The sequence below is a fragment of the Triticum aestivum genome, chromosome 3A, assembly GCF_018294505.1.
Source record: "Triticum aestivum cultivar Chinese Spring chromosome 3A, IWGSC CS RefSeq v2.1, whole genome shotgun sequence".
NCBI lineage: Eukaryota > Viridiplantae > Streptophyta > Magnoliopsida > Poales > Poaceae > Triticum > Triticum aestivum.
Genome location: NC_057800.1, coordinates 635,361,363 through 635,388,338, shown reverse-complemented (window position 1 = coordinate 635,388,338; position 26,976 = coordinate 635,361,363). Strand labels below are relative to the sequence as shown.

Below are 26,976 nucleotides of genomic sequence, written 5' to 3'. Positions count from 1 at the left end.
TATCATGATAAATGTTTATTATTCATGCTAGAATTGTATTAACCGGAAACATAATACATGTGTGAATACATAGACAAACAGAGTGTCACTAGTATGCCTCTACTTGACTAGCTCGTTAATCAAAGATGGTTATGTTTCCTGACCATGAACAATGAGTTGTTATTTGATTAACGAGGTCACATCATTAGTTGAATGATCTGATTGACATGACCCATTCCATTAGCTTAGCACCTGATCGTTTAGTATGTTGCTATTGCTTTCTTCATGACTTATACATGTTCCTATGACTATGAGATTATGCAACTCCCGTTTGCCGGAGGAACACTTTGGGTACTACCAAACGTCACAACGTAACTGGGTGATTATAAAGGAGTACTACAGGTGTCTCCAATGGTCGATGTTGGGTTGGCGTATTTCGAGATTAGGATTTGTCACTCCGATTGTCGGAGAGGTATCTCTGGGCCCTCTCGGTAATGCACATCACATAAGCCTTGCAAGCACTGCAACTAATATGTTAGTTGTGAGATGATGTATTACGGAACGAGTAAAGAGACTTGCCAGTAACGAGATTGAACTAGGTATTGGATACCGACGATCAAATCTCGGGCAAGTAACATACCGATGACAAAGGGAACAACGTATGTCGTTATGCGGTCTGACCGATAAAGATCTTCGTAGAATATGTAGGAGCCAATATGGGCATCCAGGTCCCGCTATTGGTTATTGACCGGAGACGTGTCTCGGTCATGTCTACATTGTTCTCGAACCCGTAGGGTCCGCACGCTTAAGGTTACGATGACAGTTATATTATGAGTTTATGCATTTTGATGTACCGAAGGTTGTTCGGAGTCCCGGATGTGATCACGGACATGACGAGGAGTCTCGAAATGGTCGAGACGTAAAGATTGATATATTGGAAGCCTATATTTGGATATCGGAAGTGTTCCGGGTGAAATCGGGATTTTACCGGAATACCGGGAGGGTTACCGGAACCCCCCGGGAGCTATTTGGGCCATAGTGGGCCTTAGTGGAAAGGAGAAGGGGCTGCCCTAGTTGGGCTGCGCGCCCCCTCTTCCCCTAGTCCTATTAGGACTAGGAGAGGTGGCCGGCCCCCTCCTCCTCTTTTCCCCTCCGAGGAATCCTAGTTGGACTAGGATTGGAGGGGGAATCCTACTCCCAGAGGGAGTAGGACTCTCCTGCGCCTCCCCCCCTTGGCCGGCCAGCCTCCCCTCCTCTCCTCCTTTATATACGGAGGCAGGGGCACCTCTAAACACACAAGTTGACACAAGTTGATCCACGTGATCGATTCCTTAGCCGTGTGCGGTGCCCCCTGCCACCATATTCCTCGATAATACTGTAGCGGAGTTTAGGCGAAGCCCTGCTGCTGTAGTTCATCAAGATCGTCACCACGCCGTCGTGCTGACGAAACTCTTCCCCGACACTTTGCTGGATCGGAGTCCGGGGATCGTCATCGAGCTGAACGTGTGCTCGAACTCGGAGGTGCCGTAGTTTCGGTGCTTGATCGGTTGGATCGTGAAGACGTACGACTACTTCCTCTACGTCGTGTCATCGCTTCCGCAGTCGGTCTGCGTTGGGTACGTAGACAACACTCTCCTCTCGTTGCTATGCATCACATGATCCTGTGTGCGCGTAGGAATTTTTTTTGAAATTACTACGAAACCCAACACTTCTACCCCTCCCACATCGGCGCTACGTCGGCTACAACATGGGAAGAGAGTTACGAAGAGATTAGGTGAGAGAGATGGGAAAATAAATTTAGGTTGTCGGACATTGGGAGGGCGTCCTTTTATGCAGCCACCAAACTCCACCGCCTTAAGGAAAATACCGAAAAGCCCACAGGTGTGGCCGTGTGTGGGGCCTGTCCTACTGTGTGTAGGTCTGCCAAGATGCCCGCGCTTACCCGGCAGGCTCAACTGAATAGTCTAACAGGATGGCCCCACACGCGAGTCGGCTCTATACACGTGACACAGGACACAGTTGGCGCGAGCGAACCAACCCGGCACGGGGCAAACGGTCTTGACAAGCTGGACCCATGCACGAGCAGGTGCGACTCAAGACCTGGCTGGTTCGAGTGAACCAACCCGGCGAAGGCCGCCCCTCACGCGACTCAACATACGCGTGCATGATGTACGACCCACTTCTCGCGATCAAACTAGGCCGGCGGGGCCGAAGGCGCTGACAGGCAGACCCGGCCTCCCCGTCGCACACGAGCAGCGTGCTAGACGCACGCGGGCATGGCCAAAAACACCACATGCCGGTGGCCTTGCCCACGCCCGCGGCCCACCTGTTGACGGAGCAAATTCTCATCAGATCCCTTGGTAGGGCTCATGACGAGACCGGAAGTACCGAGACGGGGCCTGCACACATGATTTACCCGTAATATCCTACATCATGCTTTGTCTTGTTATCCATGATGAGGGGATACCTTGTGCAGAGGATTACAATGGTGTTTGAGATGTCTACCAAGAGTTGAGTTTTAGATTGGATCCCTAATGAGGACCTAGGCCTCACTTTATATAGACATGAGAGGTCTAGGGTTTACACAGGGGGGAGATTAGATCAATAAGGCCGCCGCCCTCTATCTTGGGGAACACGCCCTCCTTCTTCGCCTTCTTAGGGTTTCCTGATGCTCCTTGGGCCTAGTGGTCCTAGGTTAAGGTTGAGGTCGGGCTCCCTTATGCTAGGTACCTTGGGTTTAGGACCTCGTCGCCCGTCATGGACCCCCAAGGCACGCTGCCCGGGTGCGCGTTATCCGGACAGATTGGACATCACGAAGGACCCCAGGGAGTCAGCCGCACCGTGCGTGCGCAAAACGGTCTGCGCGGAGGCACTCTAACCCACGAAGGCTCCCAGGAAGCGGATACTTCAACATCCTTTATAGGAGTAATATGCATGTGTAGGGTGCTCCTATAATTGCTAGAAAAGTTTAAATCTGCCAAGAACTTAAATTCGGGAAAAGAATCCTTTCTTGATCTTAGTAGTCTATTCACCCCCTTCTGGATATACTTATCAATCCTACAGTATGTTGGGCCATGGCTTATACAATAATCATTTCGAATGTTGTGGGTAAAGTATACAACTTCTGCAAAGTGTACAACTATTTGAATAGCTGTGTCCACGGTCAAGGACGACTAGTGAGGCCGCACTATACTTGTGCGGTGTTTTGGATTTAAAAACTCATGGTAGGTGGTACTTTTGGTGTGATGCATAGTGGAATGGCCATTTAAATGTGGACCTTGTGCCGGGATAATGACCTATATGGAACTTGATTATGAGGATGTTGGATTTTGATGATAGTATGAATGGGGAATTTGGATTATGGTGAATCATGAATATATATTATTGGTTGGATTCAGAGTAAGAACATTGACCCATAGGGTCATACTTAGATGCTTTAAAATTGTTTTGCAAAATTGATAGGCTCACATGTGTCCAAATATTGCTTTCCGCAGATAATGAAATATAGTATAGAAGCACCCTTTCTTTGTACTCAACCCTGCATGAATATTCTGTTATCACTCTTTTGTGGGTTACTTGCGAGTACATTCAAAATACTCATCTAGCATTGTTGTCCCTGGCTATTAACTTGGTCAGGCATGGAGGATTTCTTTCTAGAAGATGAGTTTGTTGACGACGCCCCTGCGAATTAGGACACCTCCCAGTCAGAATGCCTGTAGGGATAAGACATGATGGTTAGGGATCAAGTTATCATTGGAGTTTCCGCTGCTATCTCATTTGGAGTTTCGCTCGTGAGGCATTGATGTGTAAGACTTGACCATAATGTTTCTATTTATGTAAGACTTTATCATTATGTAATGGATGTAACCAGTCATATTCCGTTCGTTGTGTTAAGTGAGCATTGATCTTGAGATCACTGTACATGCACAATAGATGACTTTGATCAGCTAAAGTGTGGTCCCCACAAGGACATGGGACATGGATGTGCCCATGGCCGGTGAAGATTTAGACTATGGTCGGTTTAAACCCTTAACTTTTGCTATGCAAAAGTTCCCAATACTAATACTAATGTCATGTCAGTTTTTATTTGACGCAGTGGGTTGGATGGTCGGCTCCCCTAAAGCCGTCCGCGGACATGTCCATGCATATTTGGTGTGTCTGTTTTCATGCATATCGTTGGAGATTCCCTAAGTACTCTATCCACCCCGTTCTAACTGTTCGCTATTTCATTTCGATAGTGTATGGAACAGATCTGTCATCTTGATGGAACATTGCCCTTCGGTGACATCATCACCCCTGGTGTCGCGATGTGATCTCAGTGGTGCGTGATGCTATTCAACGGTGCCAGTGACAATCCTAGCTTAAGGTGTAGAGTGTCCGTTGGGCAAACAGGGAGGTGTTTCTTTGTGTAGTCTTAATAGCAAGACGCCTAATTTTAATATGAACATGCAGACTATATACCTTTTACTTTAGCCGCCCCCTCCCCTGGTCGTAGTCTAGACATTGCTCACTTTCCGATTTTGTATCGGTTTCCCTTGTTCTTTCTGGTGCAAGTGTCTTCTACTATGATTCGTAATTCTTGCATTATGTCCCCATTCTTTTATTTAAGTGAAATTGTTCAGGTTCGCTAATGCACACCATAGTTCACCTAATAGAAACAATCTCATGTACATATGGGTTACACACATCTAATAACTAAACCATCTTCTAGCAATTAACGGATTGTTGAAGCAATGATATACTAGTATTATTTAATAAATGGCTGAAAAGATTTTAAAAACGTTAACATTAGTAGTAAAAGAAGGCTCGACCAACTAATGGAAATTCGTAGACACAAATTACCAGTCATTGCTTAAACAAAGTAAGTAAAACATAGAAGCCTCAAACTTTCACACTATGGAAAGATGCGCGGCTACCCTGCGCATTCTGAGTGTCATTTTCGACAGTTTTATTACCAGCATCTATTCCCAATTTCAAAATTTGATTACACATTTTCCACCCTAGGATCATCAACAAAGATCATTTCTTCAGGTATGTGCATGCCAATCACCATTCATTGACCTTTTTGCGGGTATCTCAAGTCCTAATGCTATGTACACCAGCCGAGAAGCAATATCGACAATCATACACACACCACAAATATGAACAGAACGAAACTTAACACTGAACACATATATAAGACGCTGTTGGCATGCTAAACATGGACTCAACCATATTTTCCAGTAAGACAAGTACCATGGCAGCATGCACCATACTCAAGAGTTCACTATAGGTTCAGGCACCAACATCACAAAGGATCACGCCTCGAGGCTCAACCATCTGGAACTGATTTGAAGTACTGAGACATAAATGCCCTGAATCTTAATTTATACTCCTTCGGAGAGATTACTGTTGGAGATAGATTCTTGGGGACAACAAGCGATGTCTTCACCCACGACTCCAGTTGTTTGTCCCAGGTATACTGCCTCAAGTAATCAATTATCCCGAATACAAGTTCCTTCTTCTGTTTGTCCACTCCAACAAACAAGGAGTAATCCATGACATTCATGTTCTGGAAACACAAGAAACACAACTTGTGAGCTTCACAGCCAACGTAATGGGCATACGCCCAAATGCATATGAACTCAACGAAAACTATTTGCAGGAATATAGGCATACTTACACATAGAAAGGATGTATCATTCCAAAGAGCACGTTCCATGAAGTTTTTGGTTTTTCCTTTAATGTAGATAGGCATGGTACGCATGTCTTCAATAAAATTTTGATCCAACAGTACACTTTCTGGATTTGTTGAATCAGCAACATATCGTGAGAAAAGAGCACCCTTCAGATCATATCTACGCAGTATGTTACGGCCAAATAAAAGATTCTCCATAATCATGAAACTAGTCCTTGCCTCCTTGCCATTCCTAATTTCTTTGACCTACAATAGTGGTTAGAGATAATTAGAACATAAACAATTAATAGTGCGAGCATTAACAGGGTAGAGCTTTGCAGAAAATTCATTCTGTACCTGATATATTCCCAGAATTTTTGCAAGGCAAGTAGGGTTACTTGAGACTTGAGATTCACTAAAATGCTTGAAATATTCAAGACCATATTTTAAGAACGAGTCAAACTCTGTTTTCTTGATTTCTTTTATGATAAATCTGTCATCCATTGATTTCGCAAAAAAAGCATTGCTCTTACCACCTTGTGCATTCCATAGTTTACAACGGCTTATGGATGAAATATACACAAGCTCGGATGGGCAACATATCTTCCGAAGCTCATAGAATTGCCTTGCATATACAGAAACCACAGTGTATTTGCTCTTCAAACCTAGCTTTTCACTATTCAGACAAATTTCAGGATGCATATCTTTTAATGCTGACAGAAATGAATCATAAAATCCAGATGTTGATTCCTCATATGATAATGACGATGTGTTGTTTAATAGGCTATGATCCTTTTCTAAAGACTCCTTCGAAGAGATAACTGATGACGGCATAGAGGTACCTCTGGCCAAGTTGCTAGGTGCAACCTTATCAAGCTTTCTTCTAGATAAAAGTTCATCCTTTTCAAATGCAGCTTCAGAATAAATTCCTTGGTCTTCAGATATAGCCAGTGCATAAGCAATGATGCTAGATATCTCTTCCTCAACAATTGACAAAATATTACCACAGGGGCCAGCTACAAAATGCATCAAATTCATTTGACATTTGAGTTGTGTCAGTGATGAAGAAGTCGGGGTGTATTTGTTGATGAGATGGAACTTATTCAAATCGCCAGTTTCAATTTCTTTCTTGTATCCCATTTCCAAGTGACTCAACTTATTCCAGACCCATTCTCTTGTGTCATCACTCATGAAATCCAACAAGTTTTGCAATACAGGCAAATGTTTACTTGGCATGGCAATAGGGTAAATTTCATTGCCTCTGGCTGGTGCAGGGTGTTCATCATTCTTAACTGGTAACACATTTTGATGTGACCCATTTTCATCAACCTCACCTGGAGAAGACCCAAGCTCTTTAATTGGTGATTTCTCAGTAAGCTGATCCTTCTCTGAAATTATGCCACCACGAGAATTGTCAACATCGTCAGAAGAATTTATAGTTGCTTCCAGTCTTTCCACTCCAATATTCAGGACAGATAGTGTGTCCCCATGTATGGGTACGGAAATATTTTTAGAACTCAGCTCATTCTCCGATATGCTTTTGTGGTTAGAATTGTCTGAAGATGCGCCATCAAGTTTAATGTACTGAAGAAGATGATACAAACGGACATCCCAAACATAGAATCCAAGAAGAAGTTGCTGATACAGCCAGTTCAAGCTAAGGATCTCGTGAGCACAAGTCTCAGGCCTTGCAATGTGGTCAAATGCCTTCAGAGAAACCTAGTATATAGAAGATATATTAACATGTCAAAAACTCAACCCTTGGATCAGGAGAAGAATCAACCTAGAGAAAAAAATAGGCTTACCTCAAGTACGTTCCTTTCTTGTGCAAGCATACTACCGACTTCCAAAAATATTCCCTCATATGCTGAACTGTTTGTGTTCTTCCCCATGGCTTCACCAGAGTATCTTGATTTCAAGCCTTGTATAGTGTTTTCAATTTCAGAGAAGAGTAGCTTCCATTCAGCAAGGACCTTCAAGCATAGAAGTATGTTAAGATGAGGAATGATTTAGCTAAATAAAAATGTACGGCTGCAGCAAAATATTTGTAGAAACGCACACTCTTAACTTCAACATCGAGCCAATCTTTTCTGTTTGGGTTATGGAACTGCAAAGTCATTGGTGGCTTAGTAGCGGAATATATTTCAATAGATGAGTATCTGAACACAGAAACTTTGGATCCCAATCTGCAAGAGCAAGAAATTTTTAGTGATATCATTTTGGAAATGAACTTCTATGTTTACGTCGGAACATCCTGCTAAAATTTACCCAAAGAAACGTAGGCAGTCCCTGTGCAGCAAATGCCCACATGTTGACAGCTTCTTAGCAGAAGAATGTGTTGAGAAACTGAGTTCCAAAAACTTCGCAAACGAGAGGTTGCGTGCAGAGGAAGATATTATAACCCTCGGTGTGGGCATACCACTGCATCTCAAGCACCTGGTCCACATCCAAATTCTTCTTTGACCCTCACCAGAAAGTGCTTCCTCCAATGGAAGGCTTTTCACAAGAACAGTGAGGGTACCATCATGGTGGGTGTAAGAGTACATGTGAGCTTCTGGAGGCTCACCACATGATAAGCAATTGTGCTTCTGCAAGTAATCTACATGTTACTGACGCATAATTAAAGCCAATGAATGATTTGTTAAATTAATATAACAAGAATTAAGATGTATGACCTCATTAAGTAAAGTATCTTGCAAATGCATCCCAAGAGATGTGTCACAATTCCCATAATAAGTTATCCTGGAAAGATGACTCTGCTCACAAACTGCTTTATTCCTGATGTTTTGGCTGGACATCGAAATTAGTATGGTCTGAGGATTTAGAGAAGTGCTAGTCCCCGTGTGCGTTCCATCATCAAAAGTTTCTTTAAATTTCTTGCCAGATGCTTCTTTTTTATGCGTATTTAATTTTTCTGGAGCAGCAGCAATATTTGACCCATCAAACCCATCACCTGAAGTTGACTCAGCAGAGCTGATATATGAGATGTCCCCAATAATATCTGTCGAGGGATCTGGATCAGTCCGCGATGAATTAGACTGAATACATTGGCTGTCGGAATCTCTGGAATTCTTAATTTCGGAATCATGAAGATGCTGCGACATGGAGTTTTTAGTGTCGGCTAACTCCTCCATATTAGCATACTGCTCATCACAAGTGCTACCAGGAAAATGTAGCTGTGAATCGATTTTTAAACAGTCCTCTTTACGGGAAGCATTTTTTTCGGTTATAAATGATCTTTGGTCGGTGAAAAATGATGTTTCAAGGATCAAATGGTAAGCTGCAAAGACAGTGAAATGGAGAACACGCTTAATCTTCTTCAATGTTTCACTTGTTGATCCTTTTAGCAATATCTACAAGAGAAGTTCAAGCTAATCAGAAAGAGCAAAAATAAAAGATCACACAATATAGGATACTGAACACAAATGGAAATGTTAGCACAACCAAGGAGCAAAAATGTGTACTCTGTGCACTTCGCTATATATAAGGTTCAATGAAATAAATTACCCTTGCTCATGCATTCCGAATTTCCAATTCAATACTATGCAAACAAACAGAATAATGGTGTTACCAGCAGCATCATGAGCAACTCAGTACTTTCTTTCTCGAACACACCCCTAAATGTATGTCATTTTCTATTAGAAGAAAAAGCTTTAGAAAGCGAAAGTACAAACCACCGAGAAACAGAAGAAAAAGGCTAGATTATTCTAAGTTAACAAAAAGGAGACAATATATAGAGAGAAAGAAGAATAGCGCTGTCTCAGTCTCAGACACAAACGCTTCAACGCAGTCCTAATAATGATCATAAAATGAATTGTCTACTCCCTCCTTTCCGGTTAAAAAGGACCAGACGTATCCCTAGATCAACAATTTGACCAATATAATACAAATTGTATATGTCACAAAAATTATACCATCAGAAGATATAACATTTGAAGTTTTTCTAATGGTATATTTTTGTGATATATTACTCGTGTTACATTGGTCAAATTATCTAGCGATGCACGTGGGCCTTTTAAACCAAAAAGGAGGTAGTAACATATAGACATCAAGAATTATTTTATGAAGTAAAAAAACACAAAGTTAAAATTGCAGAGCAGAAAGAGGAAAGATGACATAAAAATAAGGAAAAAGAAGAAGACATACTGTGCATCCCATAGGTTTCGGAAAACCTTCTAGAAATAAAAATGTTTTGGGTGACCTCCTTCCATCTTCTACAGTTAGATTATGCTCCTCAACAATTTTTTTGAAATTGACAGATTCACACTGCTTAATAAGGTTAGTTTTCGTACGAACATCCTGCAATGAGATGATTGGAGAACCAGTACAAAGAGCGATTCTTTCCAGGCGATGGATATTCATGTCACTAACCAAGGTAACTCCTTGTTTCTGAACATATTCATTTACATTTCGTGAAACCGCTTTCTCCACCAATATAACATCCGGCCGGCATTTGCCTATCATATCGCTGAGAGTTTTCTCCAACTGCTCGCTTTCCTGGTCAATGATGGTGAATGGGAATTTTGTAAATTTTCTTTATCATATGATACTGTAACTCTGTAACATAAATAAATTTAACTAAGAGCATGCATGCAGACCTGTTTCATTGAATTCATTGATGATAGCCCGGTGGAAAATTGACCAATGTCACCCTTAAGAATCAACAGTTTAGGATGCTTAATGTTGGCACGCATCTGCTTATGTGCGGCAGTCTTCTTAAAAACAAGACCGTTGATCACTTCACTATCAAAGAAAGAGAGTGAGTACAGAGTTGAGGCATCATAAGGCAACAAAATGAGCAGTACGAGGAGGAACGCTAGCACGTTACCTCTGCTGGCAAGATCCTGAAGCTATGCATTTCACCTTTACATACAACCCTGGATCCATTGCATTTCCCATATTGTCATCAGGCTTGACGAGTAAGGCAGCACGCCACGATAACGAAGCAACAATATCAAGCCAGATATTGTCGGTTGCTCCATCAGACAAGGAGAATCCTTCAGCAGCCAAAAAACGACTAACAAGGATCTTGAATTGCCCATTCATAACTTCTGACATTGCTTTCTGCAATTGATCTTCACGGCTATTATTGCTTCCTTCCTCGTCAAAGCTAAGATTCAAACTTGACTGACCCCACTTAGTATCATTGTCACTATCATCATCGGGATTAGCAAGAGTATCAACATCCTCCTCCTTATTTGCTGGGTCTGGTGGTAACCAAATGAGAGGGTCTGTCTCAAAACTGGGCAAAACTAGTGGATAAAGGCAGTCAATTCCATTCTCAGAGTCAGCATCTGCTTTCATGCCTGACTCAGCATTCAATATGTTGTTGTAAACTATAGTATTTTCCTTATTACTGTCAACCTGATCCATAACTTGCTCATTCAACGGAACTATTTCACCTCCTGGCATGGGAAGGCTAGTAACCTCCTCACCATATTGTGTTCCTGTAAGTTGATCATTGGTCAGGATATCTCGATCAGGTTCCGAAGATACATTTGTGTCCAAGATGACATTACCGGCATCAAAATTTTCCTTGGTGGCACCTTGATCAGTCTCCAGCTGCGTTTGACTAGATAGAATATTTTGGTCAGCCGGGATGGGAATATTAGCACCACCATTGAATACAGTAGTATGACTGGGTTCACATTCTTCCTCTTTTACTAGATTCTCTTCTCCTTGCTCCATAAATTCATCACTGACAAAGATATCAGGATGAAGTTGGCCGGTATCTAGGAGCTCAATTTCCTCTTCAGAGTCAGTATCCATGAGGGAGCCACCTGAGAAATAAGGAGCATAAATATAGTTAGGTTAAGTTAACAAATAATCAGAATGATAGAAGTGGTAGTATTTTAGCTATAAGAGAATGGTGCACAGAAACTTACCAAAGCTTGAAAAGCAACTAGCAAAGCTGGAAGAAGAACTTCCTCTGCTAAAACGGGGAGAGCCGTAAGGAGTGCTGTAAGGAGTGCCACAAGAGCTTGTCTGCATGCTCAGCCATTCCATCTCACCATTTGTCCCTGATGAATCAATACCATGGCTACACTTGTACCAGCAAGAATCACTACAGGTAAGGAGGTTATTTTCCCCATCCATGGTTGCCTCTTCTGATTCAACTGCATGACACATTTTACTCATGACACAGATTTACCAGATTATCAAGCAAAAAATATGACCACCTGCAAATATAATAACCCTGAATCATCTTGACTGCTAGTCCCGAAACTGAAGGGACCACGCATACATAGAAATATATAATATCCATCACAGCAATCTAAGAATTTTACAAATATCCAGGTCAGCACTACAAGAATCTCCAGTCATTCGCATTGAGCTTGTCTAGTTGTACATTGGTTTATAAGTTCCAGCGTAAATTGGGGATTTGGAAGCAGAAGTTCAGAGGACACACCAGAATTACAGAGATAGTGCAAAATAAGTTACTGTGTCAATATAATAACAACCAGTGGATTCTACAAAGTCGCACCACTAAGCTCATGTAACATCCGAAAATAATACAGAATAAATTTGAACAGTGTACAGTACTCCCGAAAATAATAGGTACTACTAGGATTCTAAGAACATGGGCAACTAAACTAAAAAGCTCCAAAAACAGGTGTTCCTTGAAGGACACCGATTGTCCCAACAGGAGTAGCCAGACGCCAAATAATCTATACAGTGGAAAGCACCAAGTCCACATGTAGTTCACCTATCATGTCGTCAAGTATAATACTCTTATTAAGACCATAGACTTACGGATGCATCCAAATGTTCGGCCCCTGACCTCCGGACGCAGCACACGCAACTCTGGTAAAAAAAACTAAGCCGGCGGCACAGCAACGCTCAATGACTGTCGGCGGCAGGAGAGAGGTGGCGGGCGTCGAGGCGGAGCCCGACGGCCGGGGAGCACGCAAGGGCTACGGAGACGGCGGGCGGCGCAAGCCTACGGCGGCAACTAACGAACAGCGAAACAAACAAAAAAAAACAAATGCCTCGCGATCGCCGGAGGAGCTCCTCGCAGGAATCGACGGGCCCGCGATTGCTTGGCGCCGTCAAACAGGCACCCCGATAAAACCCACCCGATCAGGGAAAAGCCCAGGGCATCGGAAGCTTACGTACGGGCGGGGAGAAGGCATCCTGATCGGAAAATCCACCCCGGGGGAATCCGTCAGACAGGGACGCACACGCCCGCGCGCGCGCAGAAAACACCCGCGGCGCGCCGCCGACCCGCGGGCGGAGGGCGAGGCCGCCGACGACGCGCGGGGAGGGACGGACGGAGAGAGGGACGGACGGGTCGGCCGGCCGCCGCGAAATCTGCCGGAGCTCTCGATCTGGGGGTGGGATTGTCGCGACTAGGAATTCGGAGCGGGGGGAGAATAGATTGGGGGAGGAGGAAACAGGGTGGTGGGACTGGGTGGTGAGCTGTTTATATAGCGCGAACGCGTCGGAGGCAGTGCGCGCGTGACATGGCAGGCGAAATGGTCCCCGCGTGGTGCTGGTGGCGGTGCTACGTATGAACTGGATCCGGGTGGTGGCGTCGACAGGGGGGGATTACCAGCGGGCGCACGAAAGCGTATTCCTGGCGGTGGTGTGGGTGTGCAGGTGTTCTCTGCTCGGCCTAGCCGTGCGATCTCAGGCGCCAGTTTGAATTATTGGTTCGGATGGGTAGACGGGAGGGACCCCCGGTCGCTCAAGTTACCGCTGACACGTTTGGCAGCGGTCTCGGTGGTTTCGTGTACCTTTCACGGGTGCCTAATGCGATGCATTGTCAGTTTTGATTTGATATATTTTTTAGCATTTTTTTAATGAACTAGTCTCCTTTTAGGGGGAACGAATCCTTGACAGGAAAGAAAAGGTTAACTTCTAGTCTAGCGATAATATGTGGTATTTATGTTATTGAATGGGCAATAATGTCTGTATCGTCACGCTCACGATTTCCTAATTTATTGTCGCCGCCCGGGCCCAAAGAACGGACGGTGTGTGTTCCCCTGTTTAGACGTAATCGGTAATTTTTCACGTCATTATATGTTTTTGTATGATTGTATCACCTGCCTCGCGTTTGTGATGCACTTTGTTGGCACTCCAGTTGTTGCGTGGTTGTGTGTATGGATGCCAGCGGTGAGGTAGTCCGTGACAGATGTGTTCTAACAAATGTTCGGCGAGGAAGGCCACAAGGAGGCTTGGGGCAGGGGAGGGGGAGGGGGGTTGTTGCTGTCGTGATGCGGATGCCGTTTGGGATGGGCGGATGAGACATCTGACAGATATGCATGGTATCGTCAGTGGAGCTTGAGCATGATCTTATAAGGGACCAAAAGCCTAAAGGAGAGTCGAGGTGGCGTCCACGCCCACTCTGGCCACAGGTAAGCTACATCATGAGTAAAATACCAACAGTTGTGGTATGCAATAGCACACGGACAGAGTCTCTTAGTGTGAAAAGGTTATCTTAACAGTTAACAAAAAAGGTTAACTTCTAGCAATAATGCATGGTATTTATGTTCTTGAATGGACAATAATGTTTGCATCACCGCGCTCATGATTTCCTAATTTACTGTCGCCGCTCGGGCTCAAAGGACAGACGGTATGTGTTCCTTTATTTAGGCGTAATCAATCATTTTTCACGTCATTATAGGCATTTTGTATGGTTGTATCATCCGCCTCACGTTCGTGGTGCATTTGGTTGCCACTCCAGTAGTTGCATGTTTGTGTGTATGGATGCCAGCAGTGAGGTAGCCTGTGACAGTTGTGTTCTAACAAATGTTTGGCGAGGATTGATACAAGGAAGCTTGGGTGTGGGGGAGGGGGTTGTTGTTGTCATTGTGCGGTGGGGGTGGGGGGGTTGCTGTTGCCGTGGTGCGGTGGGGGGGTTGTTGTTGTTGTAGTGGTGCGGTTGGGGAGGGGTTGTTGTTGTCGTGGTGCAGTGGGGGAGGGGTTGTTGTTGTCGTGGTGCAGTGGGGGGGGGGGGTTGTTGTCGTTGTGCGGCGGGGGAGGGGTTGTTGTTGCCGTGGTGCGGCGGGGGAGGGGTTGTTGTTCTCGTGCTGCGGTTGGGGAGGGGTTGTTGTTGCCGTGGTGCGGTGGGGGAGGGGTTATTGTTGTCGTGGTGCGGTGGGGGGGGGGGGGGTTGTTATTATCATGGTGCGGTGTGGGAGGGGTTGTTGTTGTTGTGGTGCAGAAGCCATTTGGGAAGGGCGCATGGGACATCTAACAGATATGCATGGCATCGGTGGTGGAGCTTGAGCGTGATCTTGGAAGGGACCAAAAAGGAGAGTTGAGGTAGCATATGGGCCCACTTTGCCCGCAAGTAAACTTTGACACTAGTAAAATAACAATGGTCGTGGTATGCAATAGCACACGAGCTTATTGTTGAAATTTATGAAAATAAATAAGCCAGGGAAGAGGATTTGTCAATCCAAAAAACACAAGGTATTGCACACAAAGTCTTTACATAGGTTCATTCCTACATCTTGGAGGTAATACCCTACTCATGCTTTGGTTGGATTGATGTATGGGTGCCTCGTATGAGGGTTGCAATGGAGAATATGAAGGTTATACCGGAGCTAGGATTTCACCTATGCGAATATGAGATGCCCTAGAGTAGTCTTTGACCTCACCTTATAAGGAGGATGAGGCCTAGGGTTACAAGAGCCATAGTCCGATCCTGTCGACCTAACGATCCAACATGATTTACAAGGAGAAGTTTTGGGCGCTAAGTAGAAGAACTTTTGGAGTGAGGCCCACTGACATGAAAAGGGGCTTAGGCCTTATCTGAGCCATGAGGCCAGTTAGCGGGCTGACTTCCAGTTAGGTCGGATACCCCCGGTACCCTATACCGTTAGTAGCTCCCGAGATTGTTAAGGGTTCCTCGATGTCCGGGATGAAGTTGCTCTTGTAACATGCCATTTAGGACCATCCGATGAGATCTTGACGGGCTCCCATGTATTCATGAAAAGGCGAAGCAAGCTTGCGTCGGCTCACTACTAGAAAAAAACCTATAGGCAATCACATAACAATGGCGTGGGTTAAAGTGGTCATGTTATTGGTAAGTAGCAGTAGCGCGGGGGTAAAACACCGCGCCGCAGGTAAAATGTAGCAGTAGCGCGGACACTGGTGACCCCGCGCTACTACTAAGTGGTCCCCACCATGCCTCCTGGGACAATCCACCGCAGCAACATGATAACCCACAAGTATAGGGGATCGCAACAATTTTCAAGGGTAAAGTATTCAACCCAAATTTATTGATTCGACACAAGGGGAGCCAAAGAATACTCTCAAGTATTAGCAGCTGAGTTGTCAATTCAACCACACCTAGAAACTTAATATCTGCAGCAAAGTATTTAGTAGCAAAGTAATATGATAGTAGTGGTAACGGTAACAAAAGGTAACAGTAGGAAAAGTGATGTTTTTGGTATTTTGTAGTGATGATAGCAATAACAACGGGAAAGTAAATAAGCGAAGAACAATATATGGAAAGCTCATAGGCAATGGATCGGTGATGGAGAATTATGCCAGATGCGGTTCATCATGTAACAGTCATAACCTAGGGTGACACAGAACTAGCTCCAGTTCATCAATGTAATGTAGGCATGTATTTCGAACATAGTCATACGTGCTTATGGAAAAGAACTTACATGACATCTTTTGTCCTACCCTCCCGTGGCAGCGGGGTCCTTACGGAAACTAAGGGATATTAAGGCCTCCTTTTAATAGAGTACCGGAATAAAGCATTAACACATAGTGAATACATGAACTCCTCAAACTATGGTCATCGCCGGTAAGTATCCCGATTATTGTCACTTCGGGGTTAACGGATTATAACACATAATAGGTGACTGTAGACTTGCAAGATAGGATCAAGAACACTCATATATTAATGAAAACATAATAGGTTCAGATCTGAAATCATGGCACTCGGGCCCTAGTGACAAGCATTAAGCATAGCAAAGTCATAGCAACATCAATCTCAGAACATAGTGGATACTAGGGATCAAACCCTAACAAAACTAACTCGATTACATGATAGATCTCATCCAACCCATCACCGTCCAGCAAGCATACGATGGAATTACTCACGCACGGCGGTGAGCATCATGAAATTGGTGATGGAGGATGGTTGATGATGACGATGGCGACGGATTCCCCTCTCCGGAGCCCCGAACGGACTCCAGATCAGCCCTCCCGAGAGGTTTTAGGGCTTGGCGGCGGCTCCGTATCGTAAAACGCGATGAATTCTTCTCTCTGATTTTTTTCTTCCTGAAACACAATATATAGAGTTGGAGTTGGAGTCGGAGAGGCACTAGGGGGCCCACGAGGTAGGGGGCGCGCCCCCACCCTCGTGGAGAGGTGGTGGGCCCCCTGGCTTTCATCTTTTGCAGGTATTTTTTATATTTTTCGAAAAGTTAATCCGTGAAGTTTCAGGTCATTCCGAGAACGTTTGTTTCTGCACATAAATAACACCATGGTAATTCTGCTGAAAACAGCGTCAGTCTGGGTTAGTTCCATTCAAATCATGCAAGTTAGAGTCCAAAACAAGGGCAAAAGTGTTTGGAAAAGTAGATACGTTGGAGACGTATCAACTCCCCCAAGCTTAAACCTTTGCTTGTCCTCAAGCAATTCAGTTGACAAACTGAAAGTGATAAAGAAAAACTTTTACAAACTTTGTTTGCTCTTGTTGTTGTAAATATGTAAAGCCAGCATTCAAGTTTTCAGCAAATATTATAACTAACCACATTCGCAATAACGCCCAGGTCTCAAGTTTACTCATATCAATAGCATAATCAACTAGCGAGCAATAATAATAAATCTCGGATGACAACACTTTCTCAAAACAGTCATAATATGATATAATAAGGTGGTATCTCGCTAGCCATTTTTGAGACCACAAAACATAAATGCAGAGCACCTTTAAAGATCAAGGATTGACTAGACATTGTAATTCATGGTAAAAGAGATCCAGTCAAGTCGTACTCAATGTAAACTAACAATAATGAATGCAAATGACAGTGGTGCTCTCCAACTGGTGCTTTTTAATAAGAGGATGATGACTCAGTATAAAAGTAAATAGATAGGCCCTTCGCAGAGGGAAGCAGGGATTTGTAGAGGTGCCAGAGCTCGGTTTTGAAACAGAGGTGAATAATATTTTGAGCGGTATACTTTCATTGTCAACATAACAACCAAGAGATGGCGATATCTTCCATGCTACACACATTATAGACGGTTGCCAAATAGAATGGTAAAGTTTATACTCCCCCTTCCACCAACAAGCATAAATCCATGGCTTGCTCGAAACAACGAGTGCCTCCAACTAACAAGAGTCCCCGGGGGAGTTTTATTTGCAATTATTTTGATTTAGTTTGCATAAAGCATTGGACTGGGCATCCCGGTGACCAGTCATTTATCTCGTGAGTGAGGAGCGGAGTCCACTCCTCTTGAGAATAACCCGCCTAACATGGAAGATACGGACAACCCTAGTTGATACATGAGCTATTCGAGCATAAAAACAGGATATTTATTTGAAGGTTTAGAGTTTGGCACATACAAATTTACTTGGAACGGCAGGTAGATACCGTATATAGGTAGGTATAGTGGACTCATCTGGAATAACTTTGGGGTTTAAGGGATTGGATGCACAAGCAGTATTCCCGCTTAGCACAGGTGAAGGCTAGCAAAAGATTGGGAAGCGACCAGCTAGAGAGCGACAACAGTCATGAACATGCATTAAAATTAATCAACCCCGAATGCAAGCATGAGTAGGATATAATCCACCATGAACATAAATATCGTGAGGGCTATGTTGATTTTGTTTCAACTACATGCGTGAACATGCGCCAAGTTAAGTCACTTAAATCATTCAGAGGATGATAGCACCCTATCATACCACATCATAACCATTTCAATAGCATGTTGGCACGCAAGGTAAACCATTATAACTCATAGCTAATCAAGCATGGCACAAGAAACTATGATCTCTAGTTGTCATTGCAAACATGTTTATTCATAATAGGCTGAATCAGGAATGATGAACTAATCATATTTACAAAAACAAAAGAGGTCGAGTTCATACCAGCTTTTCTCATCTCAGTCAGTCCATCATATATCGTCATAATTGCCTTTCACTTGCACGACCGAATAGTGTGAATAATAATAATAGTGCACGTGCATTGGACTAAGCTGGAATCTGCAAGCATTCAATAAACAGGAGAAGACAGGGCAATATGGGCTCTTTTGTCAGATCAACAAGTATGCATATAAGAGCCACTTCAACAATTTAATTATGGTCTTCTCCTATCGACCCCCAAAGAAAAGAAAAGAAATAAAACTATTTACACGGGAAAGCTCCCAACAAGCAAAAGAAGCACATAAAATATTTTTGGGTTTTCTTTTTAATTACTACTAAAAGCATGGAAATTAAACTAACTAAAAGCTACAACTAATTTTTTTTGTTTTTCTGAAGGTTTATTAAACACACAAGAGGAAAGCATAAAAAGGAAAATAAACTAGCATGGATGATACAATGAAAAAGTATGTGCACCGACATCTAGCAATGAGTGTGTGAACATAAATGTAATGTCGATGGGAAATACGTACTCCCCCAAGCTTAGGCTTTTGGCCTAAGCTGGTCTATGGCCACGGCTGGCCTGGCGGATATCCATAATAATAGTTGGGGTCGTACTGTGATGCAGCGGCTATCGCCTGCTGAGCTGCAGCGTGGCGATGAGCGGCCTCCGCTCTCCTCTCGTACTCATCTGCCTCCTCTCTGGTAATAGTATATCTTCCTTTTGCCTGATGATCAAAGAAGGCAGGAGCAGGGAGAGTAATATGGACAGCACGACGTTTGTCAAAGATTAGTCGATACTGGAGAGGTGATTCATTCCTCTCGACAAACTAGTGGTGAACCATAACATTAAAGTCTAGGTAAGCAGGAGATAATTCAATATCATCTTCGTGTATGGCTATACCAAGAAAATTAGCTATGCGAGTTGCATAAATTCCTCCAAAGAAATCTCCATTAAATCTATTAAGATGCAATCTACGTACAACAATGGCTCCCAAATTATAAGATTTGTCTCCTAACACAGCACTCCTAAGAATACTGAGGTCAGGGACACACATGTGACATGCCTCATCTTTACCATTAATGCATCTACCTATGAAGAGAGCAAAATAATGTATAGCAAGAAAGTGAATGCTCCCTATGGTAGCTTGTGTTATATCTCTAGATTCTCCCACAGTTATGCTAGCAAGAAAATCTCTAAATTCATATTTGCGAGGATCCCTTATACTACCCCATTGTGGAAGTTTGCAAGCAGTGGTAAAATCCTCTAAGTCCATAGTATAAGAATTTTCATAAAGATCAAACATGACAGTTGGAGAATTACGTGAAGTTGAAAATTCAAACCTTCTCACAAAGGTACTGGTGAGGTTGTGATACTGACTGCACTTTTCTTCCTCGAAGCTCACAAGATCGGTGTTACGCAAATATGCGTTGAATTCTTCTTTAATTCTTGCTCGATCCATTAAATTTTCAGAAGGCCACTCACAAGGACGCACTGGAGCGTATCTTGGTGGCTCTTCATCAGCATCACACATTGCAAGCCTGGGTCCTTGCTTCCTTGAGGAACCACCTTGAAACATTTTCCTAAGCATTTTTCTTCCTCTGAAAAATTCTGAATTTTTTAGTAACTTCAAAATAAAAGTAAACCAAACTCAATAATATTGATAGCAACTACTCCTACAAGTGCCTAGAGCCTATATCATGCATCAAAACTACTTTTGACCATATAAATTTGACATGCAAGCTCAAGAACAGGGTCACCTAAGCAACAAAAATTTGTAATGAATAAAGCACTAGAACAAAAACTAATTGGACCAATGGAGGAGTCACATACCAAGGAACAATCTCCCAAGCAGTTTTATGAGAGGTACTTTGAGCAAGGAGATCGAAAATGGCAGCAAAACGAGCTAGAACTCGTGCTTGAGCTGGATATTCGTGTTTGTGGGAGGACGAAGAAGTGTGTGGGTGCAGGAATAAGTGGAGGAGGGCCACCGTGGGCCCACGAGGCAGGGGGCACGCCCTCCACCCTCGTGGGCAGGTGGTTGACCCCCTCCTGTGTTCTCAGTGCCAAATATTCTCAAATATTCTAGAAAAAAATCATATTTAAATTTTAGGGGCATTTGGAGCACTTTTATTTTCGGGGTATTTTTATATTGCACGGATAATCAGATAAAAGACAGAAAAATATTTATTTTTATTTTATTTAATATAAATAACAGAAAGTAAAAGTGGGGTACACAAGGTTGTGCTTTCTAGTTTCATCCATCTCATGATCATCAAAAGGAATCCACTAACAAGGTTGATCAAGTCTTATTAACGAACTCATTCCGAATAACATAGAACTGGAGAAATTTCGAATAACACTATGTTACCTCAACGGGGATATGCACATCCTCAATAATAAGAATATCATATTTCTTCTTGACAGTAGGAAGAGGAAATTCAAAACCTCCAAATATAATCGACGGAATTTTTCCAATCGAATTGATACTGTGGACTTGAGGTTGTTGGGGAACGTAGTAATTTCAAAAAAAAATCCTACGCACACGCAAGATCATGGTGATGCATAGCAACGAGAGGGGAGAGTGTTGTCCACGTACCCTCGTAGACCGAAAGCGGAAGCGTTAGCACAACGCGGTTGATGTAGTCGTACGTCTTCACGATCCGGCCGATTAAGTACCGAACGCACGTCACCTCCGAGTTCTGCACACGTTCAACTCGACGACGTCCCTCGAACTCTGATCCAACCGAGTGTTGAGGGAGAGTTTCGTCAGCACGACGGCGTGATGACGATGATGATGTTATACCGACGCAGGGCTTCGCCTAAGCACCGCTACGATATGATCAAGGTGGGTTATGGTGGAGGGGGGCACCGCACATGGCTAAGAGATCAAGAGATCAATTGTTGTGTCTTTGGGGTGCCCCCTGCCCCTGTATATAAAGGAGTGGAGGAGGGGGAGGGCCGACCCTCTCTATGGCGCGCCCTAGGGGAGTCCTACTCCCACCGGGAGTAGGATTCTCCCTTTCCTAGTAGAACTAGGAGCCCTTCCAAGTAGTTGGAGTAGGAGAAAAGAAAAGGGAAGGGAAAAGGAGAAGGAAGGAAGGGGGCGCCCCCCTCCCTAGTCCAATTCGGACCAGCCCATGGGGAGAGGTGCGGCCACCCTTTGAGGCCTTTTTCTCCTTTCCCGTATGGCCCATTAAGGCCCAATACGAATTCCGTAACTCCCCGGTGTGACGCCCGGATAATCATGCTACAGTAATCTCACGTTAATGGTGACACGTCACCTCTGTCAGTTTAGTTAATCTCGGGATACTTCAAAACCGTTTCAAATTCAAAATTCAATTAAAGGCAAATAATAAAAGTTTTCAAACAACGAAACCAAAATGTTCAAGGTGGGTCAGATAAATCATGTGTAAATACGATGGAGAAACCAAACCTTGATAAAATGTTTAAGGGCTCTAAACTAATTAAAACAGTAGTGAAAACAATTAAACAAATACCTATTGGATTTTATAAAATATTAAAATATTTTATTATGGGTTGAGAATTGATGTGACAGCAGTTTGTTTATAAATACTACTTTAGATACTAGTGCCGATTTCTGTAAAAATCTAAAGATTAAAAAGAAACTAGAAATAAGATAGAAAAGAAAGTAAATAAAAAGAAAAGGTCTAAACAAAAACAAAACAACAAAGAAAGAAAGGAAGAAAGACCCCCCCCCCCCTGCTGGGCCAAGTGGCCCAGCTGGCCTCCACCGGCCCAGCCGGCCGGCCCACTCCCTCCCCTTAACCCCCGAAACCCTAACGGCCACCACCCCACTCCCCACTCGCTCTCTCCCACCCCCTCGCGCTGGATCTGGATCGGGAGGAGCCCGATCCCCTTCTCCCTCGCTCGGTGCCCGACGCCGTCGCCCGTTGCCGCCTGGAGACCACGCCGCCCCGGACCGCGTCGCCGGACTGCCTCCTCGACGTCGTCGTCTCCGCCCTCCTCCTCAATCCCCCCTGCCTAGACCCTACGCGCCCACCCCCGTGAGCACCTCTCCTCCTCCTCCCTGCTCACCCGCGCTCCGGGAAGCCTCCCCTCCTCTTTGTCCCGCACTTGGTCGCGCCCGATGCGTGCTCGTCGCGACCGCGCTCCCCGTTGCCCCCCCTCGCGCCGTCTGCCTCGCACCGACGTCCCCCTGTGCCCAGGCGCGCGCCCGCGCCTCCCTGCTCGCCCGCCGCACCGCTCGCGCGTGCCCCCGCGCATGCGCGCCTGAGCCCCGCCTCGCTCTGCCGAGGCGCTGCTCGCTCGCGTTGCGCCGCCCGCGCGTCGCCCTACTCCCATCCCCCCCTCCGAGCCGCACTGCTGGTGCTGCTCGCCATGGCCTCTCCCGCTGCCGCAGGCCGCCCGGTTACCGCTGCTGTGCCGCTCCCCACGCCAGGACCGCGCCTTCCCTGGCCGAGGCCGTGGCCACCGGCCTCCCCCTGCTCCGGCGCTGCGCCGGATCTGCCCGCCCATGGGCGTGTGCCCATTCGGGTGGCGCCCGTCGCCTGCACGCCCGACCCGATAGGCCTATGGGCCTTTGACAAGGGGCCCCACCGCCCCAGAACGTTTTGTTAAAAAAAAGAAAAAAAAAGAAAGAGGAATTAAAAATAATTTGTAAAATAAATAAATAGATAATAATAATTTAATTAATTAATTAATTAAGGAATTAATTAAGTTAATTAATCATAATTACATTAACCTAACTAACTAATTAGTTTAATTAAACAGTAGTTAGATTAGTTACACACTAATTAGACTAAACAGTCAATGACTAGTGGGACCCACACGTCAGTTGACCAGTCAACATCTCTGTTGACTGCTGACGTCATGCTGACGTCAGCAAACACTGTTTTGGATAATGTTGAATTTAAATAAATAATTAAAATCAGAAAATGATTAAATCTTTAGAAAATCATATCTTTTAATCCGTAACTCGGATTAAAATATTTTCAACATGAAAGTTGCTCAGAACGACGAGACGATTCCGGATACGCAACCCGTTTGTCCGCCACACCCCCCTAACCTATCGAACTCACAACTTTCCCCCCCTCTGGCTCCTCTGCCCGAAAACACGGAACCCCGGGAATACTTCCCGGATGCTTCCCCCCTTCACCGGTATCACCTCCTACCGCGTAGAACACGTCTAGCTCTGCCTGTTATCCTGTTATGCACTTGCTTACTATGTATTTACTGTTTCTCCCCCCTCTTCTCTCCGGTAGACTACGAGACCGACGCTGCTGTTGACCAGTTCGACTACGGAGTTGACGACTCCTCTCTCTTGCCGGAGCAACCAGGCAAGCCCCCCCTTTGATCACCAGATATCGCCTATTCTACTCTATACTGCTTGCATTAGAGTAGTGTAGCATGTTACTGCTTTCTGTTATACCTATCCTGATGCATAGCCTGTCCTTGTTACTACTGTTGATACCTTTAACCGCAATCCTAAATACTTAGTATAGGATGCTAGTTTATCATCATTGGCCCTACATTCTTGTCAGTCTGCCTTGCTATACTATCGGGCCGTGATCACTTGGGAGGTGATCACGGGTATATACTATACATACATACATACTATACAGATGGTGACTAAAATTGGGTCAGCTCATTGAGTACCCGCAAGTGATTCTGACGAGGGGGCTGAAAGGACAGGTGGATCCATCCCGGTAGAGGTGGGCCTGGGTTCCCGACGGCCCTCGACTGTTACTTTGTGGCGGAGCGACAGGGCAGGTTGAGACCACCTAGGGGACAGGTGGGCCTGGCCCTGTTCGGCATTCGCGGATACTTAACACGCTTAACGAGATCTTGGTATTTGATCTGAGTCGGCTACGAGCCTATACGCACTAACCATCTACGTGGGAGTAGTTATGGGTATCCCGACGTCGTGGTATCAGCCGAAGCACTTCAGACGTCAGCGACGGAGCGGCGCGCGCCGGATTGGACTGGAACGCCTGCTAGGCTAGGTCTGCTTCCGGCCGCCCACGCAACATGCAGGTGTGCTCAGGGCGATGGGCCCAGACCCCTGCGCGCTTAGGTTTAGACCGGCGTGCTGGCCTCTCTGTTGTGCCTAGGTGGGGCTGCGACGTGTTGATCTTCCGAGGCCGGGCATGACCCAGGAAAGTGTGTCCGGCCAAATGGGATCGAGCGTGTTGGGTTATGTGGTGCACCCCTGCAGGGAAGTTAATCTATTCGAATAGCCGTGATCTTCGGTAACAGGACGACTTGGAGTTGTACCTTGACCTTACGACAACTAGAACCGGATACTTAATAAAACACACCCTTCCAAGTTCCACAGACAACCCGGTGATCGCTTTTCCACAGGGTTATGAGGAGAGGATCGCCGGGTAGGATTATGCTATGCGATGCTACTGGAGATGCTACTTGGAGTTGCTACTTGGAGATGCTACTTGGAGGACTTCGATCTACTCTCTTCTACTTGATGCAAGACGGAGGCTGCTAGAAGCGTAGCCTTCGATAGGACTAGCTATCCCCCTCTTATTCTGGCATTCTGCAGTTCAGTCCACTGATATGGCCTCCTTACACATATATCCATGCATATGTAGTGTAGTTCCTTGCTTGCGAGTACTTTGGATGAGTACTCACGGTTGCTTTCCTCCCTCTTTTCCCTTGTTTTCCTCTTCTTCTCGGATGCCGCAACCAGACGTTGGAGCCCAGGATCCAGATGCCACCTTCGGCTACGATGACTACTACTCTGGAGGTGCCTACTACTACGTGCAGCCCGCTGACGACGACCAGGAGTAGTTAGGAGGATCCCAGGCAGGAGGCCTGCGCCTCTTTCGATCTGTATCCCAGTTTGTGCTAGCCTTCTTAAGGCAAACTTGTTTAACTTATGTCTGTACTCAGATATTGTTGCTTCCGCTGACTCGTCTATGATCGAGCACTTGTATTCGAGCCCTCGAGGCCCCTGGCTTGTATTATGATGCTTGTATGACTTATTTATGTTTTAGAGTTGTGTTGTGATATCTTCCCGTGAGTCCCTGATCTTGATCGTACACATTTGCGTGCATGATTAGTGTACGATTGAATCGGGGGCGTCACAAGTTGGTATCAGAGCCGACTGCCTGTAGGAATCCCCCTTCCACACTCCTTGGCCGAAGTCGAGTCTAGACATTGCAAAACTTTTACTAACTTGGCTGTGTGCCTTACGGGCCCACGTCGCCATCGGGTGGTACTAGGATCTTTTACTCCTCGACCTTTACTCTGGGACTCTGATCTCTCTTCTATTCGGGATTAAAGGAATTTTGCTAAATCTAACATTAGGATCTCGTTATCACTTTCACCCGGAGAGCCCCTTATTACTGATGATCGTCTGCTGCACGTGAAGACCCTGAAGATACTTTCCGCTGTTAAGCCGAGAACTTGTGTTCATCGCGTTTGCAATTCCCCTTCCACCGTCAACCCTTATGGGTAACTACTTACAGTTGTTATTCTTATATCATCCCCAGTTGGTCTTGTTATTACAAGATACCCTGAAAAACTAGTCGTGGTTTCGATAATCCCTTGAGCTTACTGCCTTGCTGTTCTTGTCACTTGAATACCCCTACGGTTAATTCTCGCATTTATAGAATAATCGCTTATCCCCAGTTGTTCATGTGTTTCATGAAAGTCTTCAAAATAATATTCGATCTTCCGAAAATCCTCTGGAGCCTTTGGCTCTTGAAATTCTTGCTTGCTTGCATTATGGTTAATCCCATAAGTCTCGTAGTCTTATTGACATTCCTTGTCCTTATCATTTTGAGTCTGTTGACTCAATATGTTTGCGAATACACGCAATCATTATTGATCCTTATAAATTACCTTTCCGGCTCAGCTTCCATTCTTTTAACTGGAATTGGTTCTCGACCAATCCAATTGTCGTTGATTGTACCCTAAGGCTATTCAACTTATCCATCCCTAAACAGAGCATTGCTTCTGATCCCTTGATTTGGAAATCATAATTCCTTTGCATTTGACAATTGAGTTAGTCAGTTGTTTCTATAATCTGATCTCCTTGCATTCTTCTTCCTCTAGTTGAGTACCGATACTCGTATCAGATCCTTTGTGGACCATCAAGTCCTTTGTTGGATTGTTATCTGACCGTGTCCTTCACATTTGATCACTTTGTGAGTTCTTCCCCTGATACATAATGCCTTTGTTAAGTTGTATCCTCTGCTTGGACAACCATGCTCTGCTTTCGAGTTTGAGTTAATTACTTCTAAAAGATTCTGGTATAGGATTCTAAGATGCCCCGATGGGTTGAACCTATGCCTT

General features: G+C 44.7%; 1 protein-coding gene across 5 annotated transcripts; it reads right to left on the bottom strand.

The window, feature by feature from the left end:
* Nucleotides 1-4,980: 4,980 nt before the first annotated feature.
* On the bottom strand, nt 4,981-13,042 carry LOC123062769 (putative 1-phosphatidylinositol-3-phosphate 5-kinase FAB1D). 5 transcript variants are annotated; one of them, XM_044486425.1, is made up of 13 exons: nt 12,748-13,039; nt 11,521-11,814; nt 11,155-11,415; nt 10,464-11,082; nt 10,234-10,378; nt 9,782-10,132; nt 8,311-8,988; nt 7,904-8,223; nt 7,695-7,821; nt 7,441-7,608; nt 5,993-7,354; nt 5,642-5,902; nt 4,981-5,530 (listed from the first exon to the last, which is right to left on the bottom strand). In XM_044486425.1, exons 2-13 carry the CDS (start codon nt 11,771-11,773, stop codon nt 5,291-5,293), a joined length of 4,785 nt encoding a protein of 1,594 aa, XP_044342360.1. In that variant the 5' UTR covers nt 11,774-11,814; nt 12,748-13,039; the 3' UTR covers nt 4,981-5,290. The 5 variants fall into 5 exon arrangements, with proteins under 5 accessions (XP_044342360.1, XP_044342357.1, XP_044342358.1 ...); XM_044486422.1 differs by having other exon boundaries at nt 10,464-11,415; nt 12,752-13,042; XM_044486423.1 differs by having other exon boundaries at nt 7,704-7,821; nt 10,464-11,415; nt 12,748-13,040.
* Nucleotides 13,043-26,976: the final 13,934 nt, after the last annotated feature.

Coding starts and splice junctions, on each gene's coding strand:
- LOC123062769 (XM_044486422.1), bottom strand. CDS start 11,773: ATGAGTAAAATGTGTCATGCAGTTGAATCAGAAGAGGCAACCATGGAT. Junction 11,416..11,520: donor TAGTTGCTTTTCAAGCTTTG/GTAAGTTTCTGT, acceptor CTTATTTCTCAG/GTGGCTCCCTCATGGATACT. Junction 8,989..9,781: donor CGAAACCTATGGGATGCACA/GTATGTCTTCTT, acceptor CTTCTCTTGTAG/ATATTGCTAAAAGGATCAAC.